This window comes from Hyperolius riggenbachi, chromosome 2 (assembly GCF_040937935.1).
Source record: "Hyperolius riggenbachi isolate aHypRig1 chromosome 2, aHypRig1.pri, whole genome shotgun sequence".
NCBI lineage: Eukaryota > Metazoa > Chordata > Amphibia > Anura > Hyperoliidae > Hyperolius > Hyperolius riggenbachi.
Window position 1 is genome coordinate 197,683,481 of NC_090647.1, and position 25,927 is coordinate 197,709,407.

General features: G+C 43.6%; 1 protein-coding gene across 14 annotated transcripts in view; it reads right to left on the minus strand.

Moving 5' to 3' along the window:
- The window catches only part of DOCK9 (dedicator of cytokinesis 9), a 414,823-nt gene that overhangs the window by 262,962 nt on the left and 125,934 nt on the right, over window positions 1-25,927 (minus strand). For 2 of the 14 annotated variants that reach the window (XM_068267969.1, XM_068267962.1), the window contains exon 1: window positions 19,039-19,315. The exons of 9 other annotated variants lie outside the window; for them this stretch is intronic. In XM_068267969.1, the coding sequence (XP_068124070.1) occupies window positions 19,039-19,167 (129 nt within the window). In that variant the 5' untranslated portion in view covers window positions 19,168-19,315. Of the gene's footprint in view, window positions 1-19,038; window positions 19,318-25,927 lie in introns of those variants that run through there. 3 more of the 14 variants (XM_068267972.1, XM_068267973.1, XM_068267965.1) reach the window with 3 other exon arrangements.

A 25,927-nucleotide genomic window follows, 5' to 3' on the forward strand; every position in this document is an offset into this window, starting at 1 on the left:
CTGTCCCCACTCAGGATTAAGAAGTCGCTCTCTGAAGGAAGAAAAAGAGGGTTTGTCACCCTTCCACCCAGGGTGGTAATCTTGACTGAACGATGTACAGAGGCGCCAATAGGATAAAAGATATCTAAAAAGGTTCAGAGGTGCCAAGCGTACACTGGACCTGCTCAAGTGTTATACTCCTACTGTTGAATGCCTGATGAAGCGGGATTGTGCCCGTGAAACGCGTTGCGATATTGTTCATTGGAGTATGTGAATAAATTATATGTTCCTTTACTGACGCATCAAGTCCATTTTTGAGTGGCTGGTCCACCGCCGCCACCCGAATGTTTTAAACTTTTTAGATATCTTTTATCCTATTGGCGCCTCTGTACATCGTTCTGACTCAGACAGGAAGTGACTACAGTGTGACCATCACTGATAAGAAATTCCAACTATAAAACACTTTTCTAGCAGAAAATGGCTTCTGAAAGCAGAAAAGAAATAAAAAGGGTCAATAGTTCATAGATTTTAGCTCTGGCATACTTCAATGAATGTGTCATTGAGCAAAAACAATAAAACAGTTAAAACATAAAAAGTAGATTTAAACAAAATAAAACTGTGTAATATTTTAAAAAGTCATTTTTAGGAGAAGGAAGATAGATACAATCATTCATTTCATTTGTTTATTTTTGCCTCGGGTGTCCTTTAAGTGTGATTGTGGTGTACACAAGTATTTCCGAACCCCATGCATAACCAGACCATGACCAGACTACATCTTATTCAGATGCTTTGCATGACGTTCAGATTCCCCAGTGTACATGGCTGGAGTTCTGCCTAAGGTTCATTTACCCTGTTTGCATCACCTTCAAATACCGTATATACTCGCATTTAAGCCAATCTGCATATAAGCCGAGGTATCCACTTCTTCCTTAGAAACCAGTAAAAAGTGACTGACTCGCATAAAAATCCCCTCCCAAGTATAGCCCTCTCCACAGTAGCTAGATGTGTCCCAAGTACAAGTCAACCCCACTACGCATAGCTAGATGTGCCCCAAGGATGATACAGTGGTGTATCAAAATGCCACCAGATGGCGTCATAGATATGAGACAGCGATTGCCACACAGGAAGAATCCCTGATCATTGCACCACTAACACGTTGCTTGCACGTTCCGCAAACCAGGGGACACAGGTAGTTCGAGTAACACTATCTGCACACCATGTTGCAGGACATGGGGGGCATGGACACAGCTGGCGAGAGCAGGATCACTAGTGCACAATCCTTTCACTCCTCTGCCAGTAGCAAAACCTGCTCCACTGATCTGAATAGAAGTCACGAGGGTAACTTTTCAGCACGTTTTTTTGGGCTATAAAATTAAACGTATACGCGAGTGTATAAGGTATAAACTTTAATATAACATGCATGGCAAATGTAGAATCACCTGCGTACACCTTTACTAACGTTTTACCACAAAAAATAAGTTACATTTTCTGCTTATTTTTTACTTTTTAGTAAAAATGGCCGGTATGTATACTGTATAAATGTTATATGAAAAGAAATGATACCATTTGTATGCACCATCATACCCACTACTGCAAGCAATGCTGTCGTTTCAATTTGGATAGTAATTAATGTGGTTTGCGTAGGAATAAACTTACCCCACCATTTAATAGGCAACATTTTTTCATATGGGAAAACCATGGCATGCACAGAATACTATGAGGCTACTTGCTCATCTATAAAAGCATGTGTACTCATTTTTGGTGGTCAGGAATCCACTGAGAAGTAGAAGTTTTCTCATGTAAAATTCACACTGCAAGCCTTTCAAGTGGCTTCAGTGAGCTGGAGAATGTTTGGCTAAAAGGAGACTCCTACAGTTCACATGAAAACCACCATCTTATGTACTGTCATTTTCTTCTTTAAGACAAAAAAAACATTGTAAACCAACAATACACTGGACCGGCTTTGATAATACAGCGCTTTTATAATTCCTGGCAACTAAATGAAAATGCACCTCATTCTATTTATGCAAGAATCGATTCACACTCTTCTAGGGCGGGGGTGACGGGAATGCTAAATAGCATTAGTTGGGACATATGATGGATATTTTATGAGCTCGTATTTAAAAAAAATCTTTAACACAAATCTCTTTAGTAGATATTATTGCATATTTATTGAGAGCCAACATTGTCTACAGTGCTTTACATATATATTCATGTCAATAACTATCCGTCAGCAGCTGCACTAATCCCTGCCATAGTCAGTCATAGTCTAATGTTCCTATTGTAGTTTAAGGTCAATTTTTAGGGAGGACCAACTAACCCTAACCTGACACCTGGAGCCAACCATGCTTGGCAGAAAGAATCATTTCCTGAATAAGAATTTTTCAGCCCATTGCTAAAATGTGTCTTACTTCTATAATCTGCTCCATAGGAAAGAGCATACTCGCATGGTAAAACTGCACTGTATGACCTAAGACCACTGTAAACTGATTTAGTTATTGAAGAGAATTTTAGAGGCTGAGGCAGTAGAAAAAACAGCAAATTATTCACACTGGTCAGTGAGTTGAAATGCATGAATAAAAAACTCATGAATGGGTGTGAATGGGTTTGTGAGTTACTGTGCATTTCCATGAGTTTTAACTCCTGACAAGTTGAAATGCACTGCACAGCAACTCAATGTTATAGTATGAATGATGAAATGAAAGTCTATGGACTTTCATGTTCCCATGAAAAATGCACACCATGAGCAGTGAGTCAAAACTCACTGCAACTCACAGTATGAATGAGCCCTACAAGCTATTAGATACACCAGTACAATTTCTACCTTATGTTTATTTTATTTATGAGGTTTTCTCACCTGTAACAGTTTGTCAGCTTCTGAATAAAACATACCTGAAGTGACATGTGATATGGGTACGTATAACACCAAACTTAGTAAGAACTTGTCTGTATTTCCATTTTTATTTATTTCCCATTACAGAGGTTTACAAAACCAGTGCTTTAAATATGCAAATATGCCAATGGGTCTAGCAGTGGAGCTTGAGGCAGCTTTACAATAAAGTAAATATAAATAAAAAACCCACATCTGGCTAAAAAAGGACTACTGATAATTGTTGACTGAACCATAATTTACGTCTCACTGACATGGCTGCTATGTATACTTCAGATTTAAAATAATACCCATAAATTAGAATTAAGAATATGAGACGCTAGGAAATTTCTATGTATCATTTCTTCTACAGTTACAATTACTTGTCTTATTTTTTATTTTATTTTTTTAGATATTGTTTTTAAGCCTTAATCCTTTAGATTGTAAGCTCACAGGGGCAGGGCTCGCTCACCCTTTTGTGTCTTGGATTTTTTTCATTTCAGTTGTTCATAGCTTGCTCTCGGTTTTACATTTTATTCATCATGTTACATCTGTCATTGTAACCACCCGTTCTGTATTTTTGTACCAATGTCTATATTTGATGTTTATAATTGTCTGTATAATTATGTACCCTTTGTTGTTTTCTGACTTTGTACAGTGCCACAAAATATGTTGGCGCTTTATGAATCAATCATAATAATAACTATTATTTGTATAAAATATACTTTATCCAAGTCCATAATCTAAAGACCAATAAAGAGAGGAGTGTCTTAGTTCAAGGTAAGCACACCATACGTAATAAGTGGGTTGACACTTCAGCTGTAAAGCCAGTCTGTCTTTAAAGGTATGGCTTCAGGGTTAATAACTTCCAATTTAAAATTGTCAACCCACAATTATTTGTTCTAAAACAGATAACACTTCAGATGCTAAATATAAATGTTAACATCTATTCATGCTGTTGAAACACTAGTAATACTCCTGTTTTAGCAGGAATTGAGTCATTAACAAGGATTCCCAAAACTCCTACATAACAACCGCAATACCTGCACAGGTTCCCTCCAGCCGAACTCCTATAGGCAGCCTACTCAGTGCCAGGGCTTCTGGCCATCTCTTCCAGTATGTTTCTAGATAATGTGTATGATAACGTATATAGTAGTTCTTCATGCAATAAAAAAAAAATGTCATTCATTAAGTTGAACATGAACTCCGCTGTATAAAGTAATCTAAACTCAAATGTGAGACCTTCTGTGGGAAAGATAAAGCTTTGCCAAAGCTGGGCCATGCAATATGACAGTTATCTCGTACACCGCAACAAATCTACAACAGAAAGGTCGACAAAGAAAATAATCTAGGTGTTGCACTTGCCCAATCAAAATCTAGACCTCAACCCGATTAAAATGCTGTTGTGGGATCTTGAGGGAGAGAGCTGTGCATATACTAATGCCTACAACTGAACTAAAACTGAGGAATTCACCTGTGTCTCTGAGTAATTCCGCTGAGACCTGGGCGGAATCCGCCGCTTCTGGGGTCTCTGCGTTTGTTCCCCGCTGATGACGCCGCCGCTGGCTCACAGACCGCACATTCTGATAGGCAGAGGGCGCGTTCCCAGTACGCCCTCCGCAAAGGTAAATAATAGTCAGCAGACTCCGGTCAGCTGACACCTAGGTAGGGCCTTTTGCTGTGTGATTGGATGCGCGGTGTGTGGCCAGCCACTGATTGAATGATGTATTGTATTTAAATATGCAGAGTGCTCCCAGTCATCGCCCGTGATAAGCATAGCTTTGGCTAGTTGCTGGGTGCATACTCTTGTTAAGGATTCGCTGAATATGGACCTTGGCTTGTATTTGACTATCCTTGTCTGTTGTGATTAAACTCTGCTTGATTCCTGGAAATCCTAGTCTGCTGCCTAAACTGACCTTGCCTGTTAGATTCAGAATTTCAGAATCATTTTTATTTCGCTAAATACAGCAGGGCTATATTCGGAATTATTTGTGGTATACATGGCATAGACATAGTACAGGAAGACAAGACGCACAGCACAAACAATTTAGAACTACAGTAATGGTATAGGTCTGACCCTTACTAGTAACAGTCCCGGGTCATCAGTTAGAGTTTTCTTCCTGCCGGGCAGGAGCAGTCTAATAATAATAGTAATAATGATGATGATGAAGACCAATAATACTAATAATAGTAATAGTAATAATGATGATGATGAGGCCCTCATACAGACCCTGGGCAGTGCCGAGGAACCGCACAGATGTTACCCTAGAGACTTCGGCGAGAACTGACTGAAAGACCACGCTAGGGCATGCCAGGAGGCGGGCCTGACAGGGGGAGGTTGTAGCTCAGCAGCCGAACCGCTTGGGGGAAGGAGGTGTTCTTCCGTCTGGTGGTTATGCATGGTATAGTCCTGTAGCGGCGGCCCAATGGGAGGAGCTTGAGGTAGCGATTGCCTGGGTGGGAGGTGTCACGGGAGATCACAGTGGCCCTCTTCCTCATCCTAGCGGAGTGGAGGAGATCAAGAGGTGGAAGAGGAGACCCGATGATTCTCTCTGCGTCAGTTATGACTCTCTGCAGTTTGTGATTGTCGCTAGCCGTTGCGCCCATGTACCAGACAATGACTGAGGAGCAGAGGATGGATTCTATAGTGGCAGTATAGAAGCTGGTCAGAAGTTCCCTGGGCATGCCGAATCTCTTCAGTTGGCGCAGGAAGAACAACCTCTGCTGTGATTTCTTCTGAATTTTTGTGGTGTTCTGCCCCCACTTCAGGTTGTTGGGGAGAGTCGTGCCGAGGAACTGTACAGATGTCACTCTAGAGACTTCGGTACCCCCGATGAGGATAGGTGGGAGGGGGGGGGGGGAGGCTTCTTCCTGAAGTCTACGACTAATTCAACGGTCTTTGCGGCGTTGAGTACTAGGTTATTGTCTCTGCACCAGTTGCAGATTCTCTCGACTTCGCTGCGGTACTCATTCTCTCCCCGTTGCTGCCAATTAGGCCGATGATAGTGGTGTCGTCTGTAAATTTGATGACTTTCACAGAGTCCGCGGATGATATGCAATTGTTGGTATAGAGGGAGAACAGGAGTGGTGACAGTACACAGCCTTGTGGAGCCCCTGTATTGGTGGTTCTAGTGCTGGAGTAGCAGTTGCCGAGCTTCACCTGTTGTGTTCTGTTTGTCAGGAAGTCCTTGATCCATGCTCGAAGGGTGGGATCTACTCCGAGCTGCGTCAGATTGGTGAGCAGGATGTCTGAGCAGATCGTGTTGAACGCTGAGCTAAAATTCAGGAACAGGATCCTAGCGTAGGAGGCAGGGTTGTCTAGGTGCTTGGTGATGTATGCCAGGCTGGCATTGATGGCGTCCTCCATGGATCTGTTTGCTCTATAAGCAAATTGGAGCTGGTCAAGGTATGCGTCCGTGTGCCTCTTCAGGTAGGCAAGACCAGCCGCTCAAGGAGCTTCATAATGTTGGAAGTTAGGGCCACTGGTCGGAAGTTGTTATGCTCAGTGCTGCCGGGTTTTTTAGGGACTGGTACAATTGCGGAAAGCTTAAAGCAGTAGGGGACTGTACTGTCCGATAATGAACGCTCGAACAAGGGGGTGAGCACAGGGGCCAACTGATCGGCACAGGTTCTCAGGCAGATCAACAACACTCCATCTGGGCCAGAAGACTTCCTGGGATTCAGCTTACGGAGGTGCCGGAGTACCTCTAATTCGTGGACAGCAACAGGTGCCAGGGCGCCGAGTTCACCCGAGGAAGGGGGGGGGGGGGGGGGGGAGGGTCACCGTGGCTGTTTGCTCCACGTGCTGGTTGGGTTGTTGTTCGAACCTGTAGTAGAACCCATTGAGCTCCTCCGCCAGCCGAAGGCTCGGGGTCGCAGGCTGAGGTACGGGTTTGAAGTTCGTGGCTGCTCTCAGGCCCTTCCATATCTCCCATGTATTGTTTGATTGGAGACAGAGCCCCAGCTTATCGGAGTAGGCCCTCTTTGCAGATCGCAGTTCTCTTTTCAGGGCGTACCTGGCCTCTCTGTATTTCTCAGGGGAACCAGACCTGTGCGCTTCCTCCTTGCGTTTCCGAAGTCGGCGGAGCTTGTCGTTAAACAAAGGCTTGTTGTTGGGGGAAGACCCTGAAGGTCTTAGATGGAATACACGCTTCTTCGCAGAAGCTAATGTGGGAGGTGACATTCTCGGCCCATTCCTTGAGGGAGGGTGCCTCCAGGGTCGTCCAGTCGGTGGTATCAAAGCAAGCTTGGAGTTCCAGTTTTGCCTCTGCTGTCCATTTTTTGATGGTTTTGACGGTGGGCTTAGAGGTCTCCAGGAGCCTCCTGTAAGTGGGGATCAGGTGGATAGTGTTATGGTCGGAGTTTCCCAGAGGGGTTCCTTGGATGGCCTTGTATGCGTTCTTAAGGACCGTGTAACAGTGGTCCAGGGTGTTACAGTTTCTAGTAGGGCAGGTTATGTGCTGCTTGTAGCGGGGCATCATGTGTCGGAGGTTCGCCTTGTTAAAGTCGCCCAGGATTATGAAGAGAGCCTCAGGGAGGGATGTTTCCCACCGTGAGATACAGTCGCTGAGGACTTGCAGTGTAGTCTTGGAGCATGCGTCGGGAGGGATGTAGACCCCAACGAGGACAAGGGAAGAGAACTCCCTGGGGGAGTACTGAGGCCTGCAGTTTATGACCAGAAACTCAACATCTGGAGTGCAGGTCTCATTGAGAGTGGTGATGTTGGAGCACCAGGAGGTGTTGATGTAAAAGCAGATACCCCCCCCCCCCCTTTCGTTTTCCCAGAGAGGGCTACGTCACGGTCTGCTCTTAGGAGGTTGTAGCCAGGTACGTGTAGAGAGTTGTCAGGGATGCGGTCGCACAGCAAGGTCTCAGTGAAACAGAGAACAGGATATAATTGGATACTCTTGCCTGCCGCCTGGACCAATCTCTGCTAGTTACTGGAAACCCCTTGCTTGCCGCCTGGACCGACCTCTGCTAGTTACTGGACACTTCTTGCATGCTACCTGAACTGGAGGATAAGTATAATTCTACAATCCTTGTCAGTCATCTGAACAACCTGTTTGCAGTCTCATATAAACTCTATCATACTACCTGGAGCATCTGTTACCTGTTGAATAACTTTGCATGCAGACTAATAGGAACGGTGTCATAACTTGCATAAACTACTACCTGTTGCATAACACTGCATACAGCCTTGCATGAACTATCTCATAATCTGGACCATCCATTACCTGTTGGATAACTTTGCATGAAGACTTGCCTGAACTGTTTCATACCTGGTTACTCTTTGCCTCCGCTTGATCCCTCTCTTGATATTGGAGAATCTGCAATCACTAATTCTGCCATCACTGACGCTGATTGCCTCATTCCTCTGACTCAAGGTAATAACCCTGTGTAATACTGCTGAACTGTGTTACTAGCCTCATTAGGACTCTAACAGGTTATTCCTCTCTACTTCAGTCTGTATGCCTTGCACCTTAAGACCTGGGGGTAACGGTAGTCAGGAGACAAATAACGTGTCCTGTTCATGCAGGGGCTTGTCTATAGGTGAACACTTTACAAAAACATTGTTGTAGACGTGAGTCGGCCAAAGTTCCTCCATGATGATGTGAGTGACTGAAAGTAATTAAAAAAACAACAACAAAGTAACGTTAAAGTTATTCTACAAGTGTTTAAGTGTTTTTTTTGTTTGTTTTGTTAAAAAAAGGCTTCTGCATTTTGTCCTCATTTTTATGCACCTTTTCCAGACTTTCCAGTTCTGGCCCTTCAAGGTCCAGAGCCCTTTCTTTCTAGCTTTTGATTACTGATTGGCTCACAGCGATCACAGGGTCTCCAAACGGTGCACAGCTTTTAATCAGCTATGTCTGGAAGAGGTTAAATGAAATGGTGGCATCTGTGTAGTGCATTAACCTGAGCTTAGATTTAAAGGGATACTGTAGGGGGGTCGGGGGAAAATGAGCTGAACTTACCCGGGGCTTCTAATGGTCCCCCGCAGACATCCTGTGCCCGCGCAGCCGCTCACCGATGCTCTGGCCCCGCCTCCGGTTCACTTCTGGAATTTCTGACTTTAAAGTCAGAAAACCACTGCGCCTGCGTTGCCGTGTCCTCGGTCCCGCTGATGTCATCAAGAGCGCACAGCGCAGGTCCAGTATGGTCTGTGTCTGCGCAGTACACTCCTGGTGACATCAGCGGGATCGAGGACACGGCAACGCAGGCACAGTGGTTTTCAGACTTTAAAGTCAGAAATTCCAGAAGTGAACTGGAGGCGGGGCCAGAGCATAGGTGACTGGCTGCGCGGGCACAGGATGTCTGCGGGGGACCATTAGAAGGCCCGGGTAAGTTCAGCTCATTTTCCCCCGACCCCCCTACAGTATCCCTTTAAATACAGTTATGTTCAAAATTATTCAACCCCCAATGCTGTAAAGGGTTTTAGGGAATTTAGTGTACATTTGTAATTGTGTTCAGAATGAAATCTTGCAATGACTTTTTAAAGAACCAAATGACATCAATTGTTTTTGTAATTCAGTACTAAATGTTTTTTTTTGTGATTACTTCATTGACAAAATTATTCAACCCCTTAAAGACTACTACTCTTAAGAACAGAGGTTCATTCAAGTGTTTTCGATCAGCAGCAATCAGGCATAATAAGCACCAATTAGGCAGATTTAAAATGCCTGTGATACTCCGCTCCTTCTAGACATTTACTGGTGTGTTTACAAACATGGTGAAGTCAAGAGAATGGTCCAGGATGACAAGAGAAGAGGTGATTTCTCTTCACAGGAAGGGCAATGGCTATAAGAAGATTGCAAAGATGTTAAACATACCAAGAGACACCATAGGAAGCATCATTCGCAAAGTCAAGGCAAAGGGCACTGTTGAAACATACCTGGTCGTGGCAGAAACAAGATGCTGACTTTGAATGCTGTGCGCTACCTGAAGCGCAAAGTGGGGAAAAGTCCCCGTGTGACTGCTGAGGAACTGAGAAAAGATTTGTCAGATGTGGGTACTGAAGTTTTAGCTCAGACTATAAGGCGCACACTGCGTAATGAAGGCCTCCATGCCAGACCTCCCAGGCGCACCCCCTTGCTGTCTCCAAAGAATAAGAAGAGTCGACTGCAGTATGCCAAAAGTCATGTGGACAAACCACAAAAGTTTCGGGATAGTGTTCTGTGGACTGATGAAACAAAATTAGAACTGTTTGGGCCCATGGATCAACGCTATGTTTGGAGGAGGAAGAACAAGGCCTATGAAGAAAAGAACACCTTGCCTACTGTGAAGCATGGCGGGGGGTCAATCATGCTTTGGGGCTGTTTTGCTTCTGCAGGTACAGGGAAGCTTCAGCGTGTGCAAGGTACCATGAATTCTCTTCAGTACCAGGAGATATTGGATGAAAATGTGATGCAGTCCGTCGCAAACCTGAGGCTTGGGAGACACTGGACCTTTCAACAGGACAATGATCCCAAGCATACCTACAAGTCCACTAGAGCATGGTTGTAGATTAAAGGCTGAAACATTTTGGAGTGGCCATCGCAGTCACCAGACTTAAATCCGATTGAGAACCTCTGGTGGGACTTAAAGAAAGCAGCTGCAGCGCGCAAGCCTAAGAATGCGACTGAACTGGAGGCTTTTGCCCATGAAGAATGGGCTAAGATACCCGTAGATCGACGCAAGACACTTGTGTCAAGCTATGCTTCACGTTTAAAAGCTGTTATAACTGGAAAAGGATGTTGTACTAAGTACTAAGAATGAATGTCACTTGGGGGTTGAATAAAACTGATAATGATGAAGAAAAGACATTTGTGGTTATAAATGTTATGTTATATTTGTCTGACGTACAAGTGCCTCTATGATTTAATTGTAAACAAGATGACTGAAATGATCAAAATCAATGTCAAACTGGCCAAAATACTCAATTTCAGTGGGGGTTGAATAATTTTGAACACAACTGTACATTTAAAAACTGCTATGAGCCAGTTGAATTTTAAATTGTATTACTGAATCTTAAATTTTATTATGTCCTGATATGCAAAACCTTAGAACTAAAAGAGGGAGTACCTTCTTCTGCTTATGATTGTACGATAAGGATTTAAGAGGCGCCCTGGTGTAATAAAAGCATCTAAAAGCAGTTTAAAAACGGGAAATAAATTTGAGGTAGCTTACCTCAGTGACGAAAAAATCTTTGTATTTTACAAAGGTTTTCATTAGTAGCACAGGCAACGCGTTTCGCGGGTCAGAGCCCGCTTCCTCAGGCCAATAACAGTGCCAAACTAAATGACAGATTCAGCAAAGGGAGCCTCCTTTGCTGAATCTGTCATTTAGTTTGGCACTGTTATTGGCCTGAGGAAGCGGGCTCTGACTCGCGAAACGCGTTGCCTGTGCTACTAATGAAAACCTTTGTAAAATACAAAGATTTTTTCATCACTGAGGTAAGCTACCTCAAATTTATTTCCCGTTTTTAAACTGCTTTTAGATGCTTTTATTACACCAGGGCGCCTCTTATACCCTTATTGTGCAATCATACCCCCTTACCTCACCCGTCTGAGGGGTGGGTACAGACCACACGTGGCTTCGACCACGGCGGATATCTGTCCCCTTTCTTTTACCAAGGAGAGCGACCACATCCAGGTCCCTAGGGACCACCCCGAGTGGAGTCGGGTTTGTTGTCTCCACCTGCTTCCTGTGGTCGGTTGCCCCTCTGCAACCCACCTTTGTGAGTAGTGTCTTACTTTTATTACGTTCCATTGTTTTTGACATACTACACCATTGGGCTCCCACGTTTGTCTCCTGTATCTTTTCACTAGAGTGTTTTTGACACCCACATCCCACTATATAAATTATGATTGTACGAGCTTAGGAGGAGGATGTTCTACCTACAAGTCCTGTCCTATGCATACCAGTGCGAAATGTGAGTGGCTTCTGGTGAGCAGGGCGACTATGACAACAATGCACTTGGGGTTGGCAGGGTATCAGTTGTTGCCTAAAGAAATAATTATGTAAAAAAAAATGTCTTCAATGAGTTTTTATAGTCCTTGCTCAGAATATCTGAAAAGTGAAATTGCTGTTTTTAAATGTAGAATTCACAGGAATGAACCCACATCAAGAAGCAGGGGTGCAGTCCCACTGCCAGAATAGTGTGAGGCTGAGGCTTGCCAGTGTCATTGTGCAGGTCATTTCCATTGCTTCATTTTGTAAAGAATGAAGTAAATACTGAGAATCTTGTGTGAGGAGGAGAACTAGTCCAAATATTGGCTGAACTGTGAGGTTTTTACTAACTCCTGTGGCAAGTGGTCCTTCAAGGCTTGTAAAGAAATGTATTAAATACTCGCAACTTGCTTATTCTTTTGCATGTTTGTCACACTTAAATGTTTCTGCTCATCAAAAACCGTTAACTATTAGTCAAAGATAACATCATTCAACACAAAATGCAGTTTTAAATGATGGTTTTTATTATTTAGTGAGAAAAAAAACCTCAAAATCTACATGGCACTGTGTGAAAAAGTGATTGCCCCCCTTGTTAAAAAAAAAAATTTACTTAACTGTGGTTTATCACACCTGAGATCAATTTCTGTAGTTACCCCCAGGCCTGATTACTGCCACACCTGTTTCAATCAAGAAATCACTTAAATAGGAGCTATCTGACACAGAGAAGTTGACCAAAAGCACCTCAAACGCTAGACATCATGCCAAGATCCAAAGAAATTCAGGAACAAATGAGAACAAAAGTACTGTAATTGAGATCTATCAGCCTGGTAAAGGTTATAAAGCCATTTCTAAAGCTTTGGGACTCCAGCGAACCACAGTGAGAGCCATTATCCACAAATGGCAAAAACATGGAACAGTGATGAAACTTCCCAGGAATGGCCGGCCGACCAAAATTACCCCAAGAGCGCAGAGAAAACTCATCCGAGAGGCCACAAAAGACCCCAGGACAACATCTAAAGAACTGCAGGCTTCACTTGCCTCAATTAAGGTCAGTGTTTACGACTCCACCATAAGAAAGAGACTGGGCAAAATCGGCCTGCATGGCAGATATACAAGGCGCAAACCACTTTTAAGCAAAAACAACATTAAGGCTCGTCTCAATTTTGCTAAAAAAACATCTCAATGATTGGCAAGACTTTTGAGAAAATACCTTGTGGACCGACGAGACAAAAGTTGAACTTTTTGGAAGGTGCGTGTGCCGTTACATCTGGCGTAGAAGTAACAGCATTTCAGCAAAAGAACATCATACCAACAGTAAAATATGGTGGCGGTAGTGTGATGGTCTGGGGTTGTTTTGCTGCTTCAGGACCTGGAAGGCTTTCTGTGATAGATGGAACCATGAATTCTACTGTCTACCAAAAAATCCTGATGGAGAATGTCCGGCCATCTGTTTGTCAACTCAAGCTGAAGCGATCTTGGGTGCTGCAGCAGGACAATGCCCCAAAACACACAAGCAAATACACCTCTGAATGGCGGAAGAAAAACAAAATGAAGACTTTGGAGTGGCCTAGTCAAAGTCCTGACCTGAATCCTATTGAGATGTTGTGGCATGACCTTAAAAAGGTGGTTCATGCTAGAAAACCCTAAAATTAAGCTAAATTACAACAATTCTGCAAAGATGAGTGGGCAAAAATTCCTCCAGAGCGCTGTAAAAGACTCGTTGCAAGTTATCGCAAACGCTTGATTGCAGTTATTGCTGCTAAGGGTGGCCCAACCAGTTATTAGGTTCAGGGGGCAATTTCTTTTTCACACAGGGCCATGTAGGTTTTGAGGTTTTTTTCTCACTAAATAATAAAAAACATCATTTAAAACTGCATTTTGTGTTCAATCATGTTATCTTTGACTAATAGTTAACGGTTTTTGATGAGCAGAAACATTTAAGTGTGACAAACATGCAAAAGAATAAGAAATCAGGAAGGGGGCAAATAGTTTTTCACACCACTGTACATGTTAACAGTACATTTACAGCACAGATGGCTGAGCTTCCTCCCTGAGGGCAGCCAAGTTATATGAGTGTGTCCAGCCTCCTCCTGTATCTATGGGTGTCATGCCCTTACAGATATTCTATGACCTCATTCCCCATTTATCTTCAACATGCCAACAATTCCTTGATAAAGTTGCAAAAGTTTGAAGCCAAGAAAGCAGCAAGACACACATCATACATACATACATATACTGTAGCCTGTGCTGTATTATACTAACGAAGCCATGCAGGAAGGAAAAATGATTTAAAGTTTCCCCCCACCCTTTTATGAAGGGGGAAAGAAATTGGAACAATGACATGAAACTTTTCACACAGATGTGGAACAGATTTGGACGATGCTACAGTGCACAGAAGGTGAAATCAAGGGCGTGGGGATGCATCTATTGTACATATCAAACCCTTCCGCATGGTTCCAGAATACACTCAACAGAATAAACTCTACAAGTATGATTACCCTCCAACATATAAAACACAAAATGTTATGACGCGGTCCATACCCTGATGCGAAGAATAGTCGTAAAACCGGAATAACAAGTCAAATGACAAATAATACATACAGTTACTGGGTAGGTAATGAATCAGAATGAACTTGAAAAGATGTCAGAAATGACATCAAACAAACTGCAGACTTAAAAGGTAGCTAAAGCAATCTAACGGAGCAAAAGCTATGTAACAAGATTTATCAGTGGGTGTTCCTACTCCTCCTCCTGCTTTCTCCATACTGGAAAACAAATGTAAAGACTGACAGGGAGTGAGGGATACCCTTGTAATGGCAAAAGCAGGTGTGCGGTCCTAGGAACTAAATCACAGGAATTTCATTACTGATGTCAGTGGGCCACTAAAGCAACACTGCAGCGCCTGCCAAAATTAGGAGCAGCAGATTTGGTGTGGTTTCTGCCGCTTTATTAGTTTTTACCTGAACCTTTGCTGTAGTTTGTGTTACTGCGAGACCATTGAAAGGAAAAAGGAGTGCCTAGAGAGCACACTGGCAAAGTAATCAGCCCACTCTGCACTTGCAGCTCTAAGGTCCTGGGTAGGATTCCCACCAGGGTCAAAATGTACTCCATGTATTTATGCAGATTTCCTCCAGGGATTCCAAGTTTCTCCTACATCCCCAAACACACTGGTTAACCAGCCCACCTCCAAGAAAACATCCCTGGAACATGGGACATTACTGAAAATACTTATATAAAAGTAAGTAAACTGGTATAAACAACCAAAAGTGCATTAACAGTTCAATGCCATTATTTGCAGCATGATTGACTTCTACAAGCTTGTAGTCTCTAGTGGTCTTCGAGAAATTGCCAGTTGCTTTGGGTCACTGTACCTTTGCATCAAACAAACATTAACAGCAAGTAAATCAAACACTACATGATGTGCTTTGCCACCCCTCAAATTATTTAATGTTTAAGGGCCCGTTTCCACTATCGCGAATCTGCATGCGTTTCCTGCATGCAGATTCGTACAGCCAATACAAGTTGATGGGCCTGTTTCCACTTGTCAGTTTCCTGAGCGTTTTTCTGTGCAGGATTTTTCTGCACGGCAGAGCCCTCAGAATTCGCCTGCGTGTGGAATGCATGCGAATCGCCGCTAATGTATTTAATAGGGAAATCGCCTGCGGCTTTGGTATGCGAATTTTCATGCAAATTCGCATGGAAATCAATGGAAATGCACACCGGCACTGCCATGGTTAAATTCGCATACAGCGTCATTCTTGTGAATTTTCATGCGAATTCGCATGAAAATTCGCATACACCCACATGCGAAATTCGCATCCGCATGCAAATTTTTACCGCGGCGATTCACACCGCACAAGTGGAAACGGGCCCTTACAGATGCAGGTAAGGTCTGGCATATAAAATCGGCAACCTTACAAGGTGCATTATTTTTCCTGGTGCCAAGTGAGAAAAACAACAGAAAACAAAACCTGAACAAGACGAAATCAGCTTGTGCGTCTGCACTTTTAGACAAAACATCTTTTGAGGAGTCACTCCAACCCCAAAAAATTATATTTCCGTTTCTGGTTGACATAAAGAAACTAAATTCACTGATTGGCACTCAAAGGCTCTGGTCCCTTTATGGACCAGAGCCATATTTTTATGTTTTCACTTCCTTATCACTGTGATTGGCTCACAGTGATCAGGTGGTCAGGAGCCAATGAAAACAGCTCCTGGTCGATGCACAGAATTCCGTCTAAACAGCTGAGATCTGTGCTGACAGGGACGTGCTTTTGCAGCATTAAAACTACACTGCATCTGGCTTAGGCCACCACAAGTGCAGCCTAGTTTTAACTATTGGTGGTCCTTAAAAGGACCTCGGTCGCGAAAATCTTAAAATGTAAAATACATGCAAACATACACAAATAAGAAGTATGTTTCCTCCAGAGTAAAATGAGCAATAAATTACTTTTCTCCTATGTTGCTGTCACTTACAGGAAGAAGTAGAAATCTGACATTACCGACAGATTTTGGACTAGCCCATCTTCTCATGTGGTGTTCTCAGGGGTTTCTTTATTTTTAAAAGCACTTCGTAAATGGCCGTTGCTCCGTCCAACTGGCAAAAGAGTGTACGGCGAGCAGGGAGGCTGGCCAGCGTCTTAGTATAAATCTTTTACAGGGGGTGTCTTTATAAAGAATCAAGGTCATGCTGAGAATCCCCCATGAACAGGTGGACTAACCCAAAACCTGTCGGTAATGTCACATTTCTTCTACCTACTGTAAGTGACAGCAACATAGGAGAAAAGTAATGTATGGCTCATTTTACTCTGGAAGAAACATGCTTCTTATTTGTATGCGTTTTAAATTTTAAGATTTTCACAACAGTTGCTCTTTAAGCAGTTAAGGTTTCTCCGTTAGTACTATAGCTTGATTCCTACCATCAGGGTTCTACTATACTATAGCATATTCCTACCGCTAGTGTTCACGCTATAGTAGCTCTACGAAGTGGTCTTCGTGAAGTTCATACTAATTAGCAACATTTAAATAAAAACTTGTTTGTAACAAAACCTTTTTTTTTATTTTAAATAGGATTGTGACAAAGGACCAAGTCCTCTGGATTTGCTGGGTATGCGCACCTGTGTTTGTTTCTACTGGTTTCAACTGCTAATCTTAACATGGAAGATTTATGTAGTAAGGAAAGAACAAAAAATGATGGTAGGAAGCACACTACAGTAGTGCCGTTCTAGGTCTTGTAGAACAAGACGGTTTCCTCAAAGAATTTAAAATTCAGGTTTTCACACCCACTACAGCATTTGTAAGGGTGGCTCAAGCTTCCTTCTGGATTCTCACAAATAAACACAATCATTGAAACATCCAACGCCTGAAAGGACAGGACACAATAAGGAAGCATAGTGAAGACATATGGTAACTGATGTCCCTAAACCATATAAGACATATGGCAGCTCACACACTTCTATCTATATCTAAAATGTCCCATTTACTAGCCTGACCCTTCTGTCTTTCATGTTATTCCTCTGACACATATTTCCAAGCATCTTTCAGTTGAACGTTTCCAGCATTCTTTATAACTGAGGTGTACAGTTTACTCAGTCTAGGATTATGACAGGATAAGGTTTGAATTATGAAACAAAGGGGCATCAGTAAAGTGAGGAGAAAAGGTAATGAGGAGCATACACAAATGTCCTATGGGAAAGCTTTTGTAACTACATATTCACACCTATTATTGTTATCTACATACCCCTGTCAAATCAGCCGACATTCCAGCTTTAGCAGCTCCTGACCCATCCCCCCCCCCCCCCCCCCCCCCAGTTTCCAACAAGTGCTGTCATTTTACAATGTGCCAAATGCTACAGCTCTCTGTGTCAGAAACATAGGCTGCAGAAACTTGGGTGTAAAATGTACAGGATACCATAGGAACAATGTGCAATGTACAGACAGTTATTGGGTACATGCTTCAGAAATATCTAGTGCCAAAACACCTCAAAATGTAAATATGGTCTTTGAAAACATTTTGTAAATGGTCTAGAACAGTGCAGGCAAGTTTTACACAACTCACTCTACTTGTTTTAGGGATCTGTGTTTATCAGTCAGCATTTCTGAGTATTTAGACTCACAGAATATCGGTTCTTAAAACATATATTGACTGGGAAACTCCCATCCCACAGCAGACCGTGTAGACCTGTTATCTAGAAATGCGCTCCACATGTAAACAGTACTCGAAACTAAATCAAATGAAAAAATCCCATTATAAATGATAATTTCCCAGCTCTAATTTTCATCCACTAACAATTATGAAGAACTGTGTCCAAAGGTCCAACATAAATCAGAACCACAGGCATTACTGCACAAAACGCATCCTGTATGCATAGATATTAATTCACAGAGACTGCTATGATCTCCTGAACTCCATTATACAAAAACACCAGCCCACCCAATGCAAAGTTAACAATTTCTTTCACAGGCACTGTTCTTTAACCTCCATGGCTTTCAATTCCCCAGGATTTCTGTGCAATTAATTTTCATAACTTTTTTTCCTGTAACTTGCCAAAATGTGTCAAGCAAGGGTCTAGTATACAGTGCAGCACAGTATTGACGTGTATGCAAGGCTCTAGTATACACTGCAGGAGAGTATTGACGTGTATGCAGGTCAATACTGTTCACAGCATGTTTTGTATTGACGTGTATAACCGTCAACACCACCAGGGACGTTAAAGTGCACCTAAAATGCGAGGCATTGTGATGTTTCCTTTTAAACAATACCAGTTGCCTGACAGTTCTGCTGATCTCTTTGGCTGCAGTAGAGGCTGAATCCCACACCTGAAACAAGTATGCAGCTACTCCAGTCTGACTTCAGTCAGAGCACCTGATCTGCATGCTTGTTCAGGGGGTGAGACACAGGGTCAGCAGGAGAGTCTGGCAAATGGTATTATATAAAAGGAAAATTATATATCGTTCTCAGTTCAGGCACACTTTGAAAATGTATAATTTCAAGATGATAAGTAAAACCACTACTCACTATTCACAGAAAATGAAAAATAACAGATTACAAATGGGACCCAATCCTGGATACACTATAGAGAAGTAAAGCTCCATTTTTTCAGGACCATCAATAAAACTTGTCACAGGCACCAAGTCCCTATGGAATGAAGTCTTTTTTTTTTGTCCAACAAACATATTACCATCTTGTAGCAATATCACTATTAGCGTGCAAGTGACTTAAGCATGCATGAAAAAACACTGAACAAAAAACACTGTGCCCTTACCCGCTCCGGTCCTGGACTCTCTGCCTCCAGCTCTGCCTCCGCTGCAGCCACAGCATCCTTGTACTGCTGAGGAGACTCAATAACCAGTTCTTTCTTTATACTTTTTGTAGTGTTTGTCCTACTCTGCATTTTTCTAGCACACACAACCTCAGTAACAGGTCCCCAAAACTCAGTCTCTTTCAGGATTTGCTAGCATGTCAGAGAGCTGAGGGAGTGGGAAGTGCCTCTCCCATCCTCGCTATTCTCAAAGCAGAAAAAGAGAGGAAAATTAAACAGTTCAACTATTTTCTAGGGAGAAATCCTGAACAGTTGTGAGCCGGCCTCTGAAGGGGGCTGGAATACTGTACAGGCTGGAAAAGGAGGATCTGCTTTCATGACACAAGGAAAACAAGCCACAAGTGCTCTGCTGTGCATGGTGCAATGTGTCTCGGACTAAGGAAGCAGATGTCTCCCCAGCAGCAGCCGGCTCAGCAAGTTTTACTTAGCTGGGTGCAGACTTTGTTTTATGAGAGACACAGCAGTGCTCAGACAATGTGCGGCAAGGAAAATGCCTTTTGTGCATTAAAAGTTCTTAAAAGTAAACCTAGTTTAAATGAAGAAAGGTAGATTGGATTCCATTGTTATCCTATCCCAACAGCAAGAACGGAATATGTGAACTTCCAAACTTTGTGGGAAAAGAGCACACCCTAGTAATCTGTTACTAATCAGGAGGGAGGGAACACTGAACATGCCATGACGGTCTTACTTATTCAATTAAACTGTTTTACTTCACAGCAAACTGCTCAGTCTCTTAAAGACACACTACATAGTGCACCTGTGCAAAGAAGAATGGCTCTCTGTTCTGGGAACCCCTGTCCCTGTTATTACTTTCCTTTGAATGGATCTCTGTGATTACATAGCTTGTTGCTGCACTTTCCAGACTGCAATTTCTTTAGGCTAAAGAAGGGTATACTTGCAAAGATCAGGCAGTCAATTCCTGCTTTGTCACCCATTATCTAGAGGCTGTTTATTTTTCATAAACACTAAACGGTTTTTTTTTAAGTGCGTTCATTTTCATAGACCTTCGCTCTATAAGCATTTGTGCGTGGTTTTGCTAGCGCATGCATTTATTTTTTATTTTTTTTAAGTTTTCCATAGAACAACTGATATAGCTTCCACATATGGAAGAGTTGCTCAAACAACTAGTAGAACTGAATTCATTCCAGTTTCCTGAAAAGTAAAGTAAAAGTAAAAAGCCTATTATCTGTCAGGGACAATGCAGGAAAGTTCAAAGGATTCTTTCACACTAGGAGTCGATCGGTGCATTTGACAGATCGCTCCTAGATTGCGTTTAGGAAGGTAACATGAAAGACTATTTGACTTTCATGTTAACTTTCACATTAGACAAAGCATCCCGGAGCATTACGTTGTTATGCATCTGGGAGCATAGTAACGTCCAGTGTCTGCGTTTTCCCGTCGGGTAAATTAGAACTACCACTGCTAATCACCGTTGCACTGCAACTTCACGACATCACGCCGCAGGTCATAACGCATGCACGAAATTGGTTTGTGCATGCGTTATGTAATGTGAAAGAGCCCCAAGTGTTATTACTTCTGGTTCTATTTTAGCTTAACAAGGCATTGTTAAGCTAAAAAAAGTCGCAACGCAACTTAATGCCCTATTACGGTCGCATACAGTAGAGCATACAGGCAATAAAAAGTAGGTTTCCAAGTCATTACTAAGCATGTGCAAACATCCTAACGCAGCTAATAACGTGTATAACGTATAACGCACTGCATGCAGTACTTTCACTCAACGTGCAGCGTTAGTCACCAATGCAACTTGAGCACTGTGAATGGGGCATTGATTTTTCATTGCAATGAGTTATTCTGCGTTAAATATTGTCTTAATGTGCGACTAACGTTGCACTGTGAAAGAGGCCTTAAGAGTTTTATCACCTTAAAGTGAACCAGAGATCAAACGAACTAAAGATTTGATATTTACCCAGGGCTTCCTCCAGCCCCATAAGCTCGCCTGAGTCCCACGCTGCTGTTCAGCCGCGATCAGCCCCGGTCACATCCAGTCTGGGTCTTCTGCGCATTTGTGGGAGGTCCATGTACAGAAGACCCATACTAAGCTGTTACTGGGGCTGATCACGGCTGAACACTGACGGCATGGATGTTATGTAACACTGCAGGGTATGTTACAGTGTCCACTGGCATAGGTTCATCAGATAAATGGCAATTCAGTGCAATGTCTGGTAAAGTTGTCCACAAGGAACAACAATGGATAAATATGAACGGACTCATAAAAAAACAAAACAGAAACAAAACCTGCCTAGTCTGTCAAAATACAGGGCACTGGACAGAATGTGAGCCAAATCATATGCATCTAAAATAATTTTTGATCATATGCAAGGATTGAGCCCTAAAATATAGAAGTACTGTGAATGAGGTTATTTATTCAGGCTTAGAGTAAAAAAAAGCGCCTCTCTTGCTCATATAACAAAGATGATTGTTTGCTTGCTGCTTGAAATGATTTCACTCAGAAAGCCAGGCAATAACAATTGTCAAGTGTAGAGCATTTCTCCCTCTTTTTTCTTTAATACTGTAATCATTTTAGACATCATCTGATTCAACGTCAATTAATATGATATGTTAAACTGTGCAGAAATCCTTCCTCTGCAATCAAGTTATTAGTGAAACTAAAATGTTTGTTTAATAGATGCTGACCAACTTTTTAACGGACCACTATCTCGAAAAATTGTAAAATTTAAAATACACATGAACATGCACAAATACGAAGCATGTTTCTCACAGAGTAAAATGAGCCATGAATGACCTTTCTCTTATGTTGCAGTCACTTACAGTAGGTAGTAGAAAAGGATTTACACCAGTGGTTCCCAACCTTTTCCGGCCCGGGGAACTCTCTGACCATATTTTTCTCCGGGGAACGGCGAGGTTGGGGGGTTGGGCGACCTAGTGGACAGTGCCGTGCGCAGCAGGCTATTGGGGGGGGGGGGGGGGGGGCTGGGGTGCGGCTGCATAGCTAGCATAGTTGCCCCAGTATAGGGAGCTTAGTTGCCCCAGTATGGTTAGTATAGTTACCCCAGTATAGTGCACCAGTATAGCTAGTATAGTCCCAGTATGGATAGGTAGTGCCCCTGTATAGTGCCCAGTATGGGTAGGTAGTGCCCCAGTATAGCCAGTAAAGTGCCCAGTATAGCTAGTATAGTTGCCCCCAGTATAGCTAGTTTAGTTGCCCCCAGTGTAGGTAGTTTAGTTGCCCCCAGTATAGCTAGGTTAGTTGCCCCCAGTGTAGGTAGTTTAGTTGCCCCCAGTATAGCTAGGTTAGTTGCCCCCAGTGTAGGTAGTTTAGTTGCCACCAGTGTAGGTAGTTTAGTTGCCCCCAGTGTAGGTAGTTTAGTTGCCCCCAGTGTAGGTAGTTTAGTTGCCCCCAGTATAGCTAGTTTAGTTGCCCCCAGTATAGCTAGTTTAGTTGCCCCCAGTATAGCTAGTTTAGTTGCCCCCAGTGTAGGTAGTTTAGTTGCCCCCAGTACAGATGCCCAGGAGGGGGGAAGCAGCGCTAGAAGGAGGGGCAGTGGAGGCAGTGGTGAGGAGGGGGGAAATATCCCCCCCTCCCTCACCTGGGACCCCTCCTTCTGCCTCTCTCCCCCTCCATTTAGCAGTGGCAAGTGCGGGCTCGGCGGAGAGGAGACATGCGCAGAATTACTCACCACGCCACGTTCCAAGCGCCGGCAGCGTCATGTCGTCACAGATCTCCGCCTTCAATGCCGCCCACTGTGCTTCCGCTAATCAGGAAGCACAGTGGGCGGCATTGAAGGTGGAGATCTGACGACATGACGCTGCCGGCGCTTGGAACGCGGAAGTGGTGAGTAATTCTCCGCATGCCTCCCCGCCGCCGAGCCCGCACTTGCCACCGCTAAATGGAGGGGGAGAGAGGCAGAAGGAGGGGTCCCAGGTGAGGGAGGGGGGGGGGATATTTCCCCCCTCCCCACCGCTGCCTCCACTGCCCCTCCTAGCGCTGCTTCCCCCCTCCTGCGCCCTACAGTAGGAACAGGTCTGGCGAGAGGCCAGACCTGTACGGCACACCAGGAAACATCCCGCGGCACACTAGTGTGCCGCGGCACAGCAGTTGAAAAACGCTGATTTACACAATGATGCTGGTCAGCCTCCCTGCTCACTGCACACTTGCCATTCACTGAGGCCTCGTTCACATTACAACACGCAGATGGCCGTGCAATCGGAACGCAACACGTACGATCACAAGCCATCTGCGTTTGTATGCGTCGCATGACGTTTCAGGAAAAATACGTGGAGCATGCGTTCGCGCACTGCACCGGTAATCGAAAGAAGATGCCGGCACCATCCAATGTAGACATTGGATGGTGCCGGCATCTTCTTTCGAGTACAAGGTTGACCAGGAGTGCTGCCGGGTCTTGCCAAGGCACATCACCCAGTTATTACAGAGGAGTGCCTTACTAATCCTCACGCACTGCACTGGTAAGGAATGCAGTGTGAACATCAGACAGTGTAGTCTATGCACTTCTGATGTCATGCGTGTCTGCCTCCTGCACGCGTTGCCGAAATCTGGACGGCAACGCGTGCAATGTGAATGAGGCCTAATTGCTTTTGAAACTAAACAAAACCTGGAGAATCCCCCATGAGAAGATGGGCTACTCCAAAACCTGTTGGTTCTGTCAGATTTCTACTAGCTACTGTGACAGCAACATAGGAGAAAAGGCAATTTACAGCTCATTTTACTCTGGAAGAAACACACTTCATATTTGTATGTGTTTACATGTATTTTAAATTTTATGATTTTCACGATAGTGGTCCTTTAACATCGATTCTAACAGGGTTGTGGAATCGGAGTTTGAGTCGAAGAGTCGGAGCAATTTTGGGCACCCGGAGTCGGAGTCGTGGTTTCAGAAACTGAGGAGTCAGAAGATTTTTGTACAGACTCCACAGCCCTGGATTTTAACAAGCAGACACAATACACATTACAACTACAAAGCCTGAACTAGGGCTTTAAAGAAATGTAATTATGCGCCAGTTTATTCCATTAAGCAATAATACGTTCTAGGCAAACCATGCTTTTTATGAAGCTTCCGTACATATACAGGTGAGAGTAGCCATTTGCCACATTCTGTCTAGGGTACATTAAAGTAATTGGAAGACTAACTGCTAGCTTGGCTTTCACAGATCGAGGCTGACAAGGGCTTAAGCTCCTGTTTCTGCTGGTTCTAGTACCAGAGAGCTACAGTAGAGGGTGTTCAAAGTTTCAGAATGAATTGTTTGTCATTGAGCTTGACCCACCATGACCCAGATGTCTTGAAGCAGGTGGTGCTGTGAAACAGTTCTGTTCTCTGGAGATGACAGGTGTGAAGCCCTTGTAATGGCTGCTAGACTAGCCACAGTTCAGTCTCGTTGACAGCATTATAAAAGGTTTAGAGAAGGGAATTTGCAGCAGTAAAAAGGTTGTTCACAACTAATAATTACAGTCCGCATAGACAAAATATTATGGCTTGAGCCATCATTGCAGAGATGCATGAAAAATATTAGCTAAAAAAACCCTAATTGATCCTACATCCCATGCTTTTAAATGCACTATTACCTAATGAAAGGGCCAATTTCCAATGAGATATTAAATAATTAGGTGCTCTTTAATTTTGCCTAAATCTACATACACCTACATGGGTTTTACTTATGCACATACATCTGTAAATCCCAAATTTTGGTGAAAGCTGGTGCCGAAATGTACATTTTTTGTGGCAAAATGCTGCTTTTATAATGGGCGCGATATGCGGCAATGAAGGTAAATTTCGCAATGTCACAATTTGCATATCCGCATGCCTCGGCACCGCGATTCTAGTAGCGAACGCCTCCAGGCACTGGAAGTTACAATTGCTGCAAATCGCGGCTTTGTGGCAGGGGTTGGTTAAGGTTTGGGGAGGTTAAGGGTTAGGCATCGGTAGAGGGAGGTCTTAGGGTTAGGCATCGGTAGAGGGAGGTCTTAGGGTTAGGCATCGGTAGAGGGAGGTCTTAGGGTTAGGCATCGGTAGAGGGAGGTCTTAGGGTTAGGCATCGGTAGAGGGAGGTCTTAGGGTTAGGCATCGGTAGAGGGAGGTCTTAGGGTTAGGCATCGGTAGAGGGAGGTCTTAGGGTTAGGCATCGGTAGAGGGAGGTCTTAGGGTTAGGCATCGGTAGAGGGAGGTCTTAGGGTTAGGCATCGGTAGAGGGAGGTCTTAGGGTTAGGCATCGGTAGAGGGAGGGTTCTGTGTTAGAGTAGGGTTAGGTTAAAGGGAAGGTTCAAGCAAAATAAAAAAATGAGTTTCACTTATCTGGGGCTTCTACCAGCCCCATGCAGCCATCCTGTGCCCTCATAGTCACTCACTGCTGCTCCAGTCCCCCGCTGGCAGCTTGCCGACCTGGGAGGTCGGCGGGCCGCATTGCGTACATTTTTACGCATTCCCGCTAATGTAGGAACATTAACACATACATTTTTACGCATTACTGGTTCAATACGTAAATTTTTACGCATTGAACCAGTAATGCGTAAAAATGTATGTGTTAATGTTCCTGCACTAGCGGGAATGCGTAAAAATGTACGCAATGCGGCCCGCCGACCTCCCAGGTCGGCAAGCTGCCAGCGGGGGACTGGAGCAGCAGTGAATGACTACGAGGGCACAGGATGGCTGCATGGGGCTGGTAGAAGCCCCAGGTAAGTGAAACTCATTTTTTTATTTTGCTTGGACCTTCCCTTTAAGACATAGTAAAATATCAGTAAAGATTACCAATATTTTACTATTGAAATTAAGTCGTAGAATATAGGCAATGTTACCGATATTATACTAGCTGCAAACCCCTGCACCCTTTTCTCCAGGTG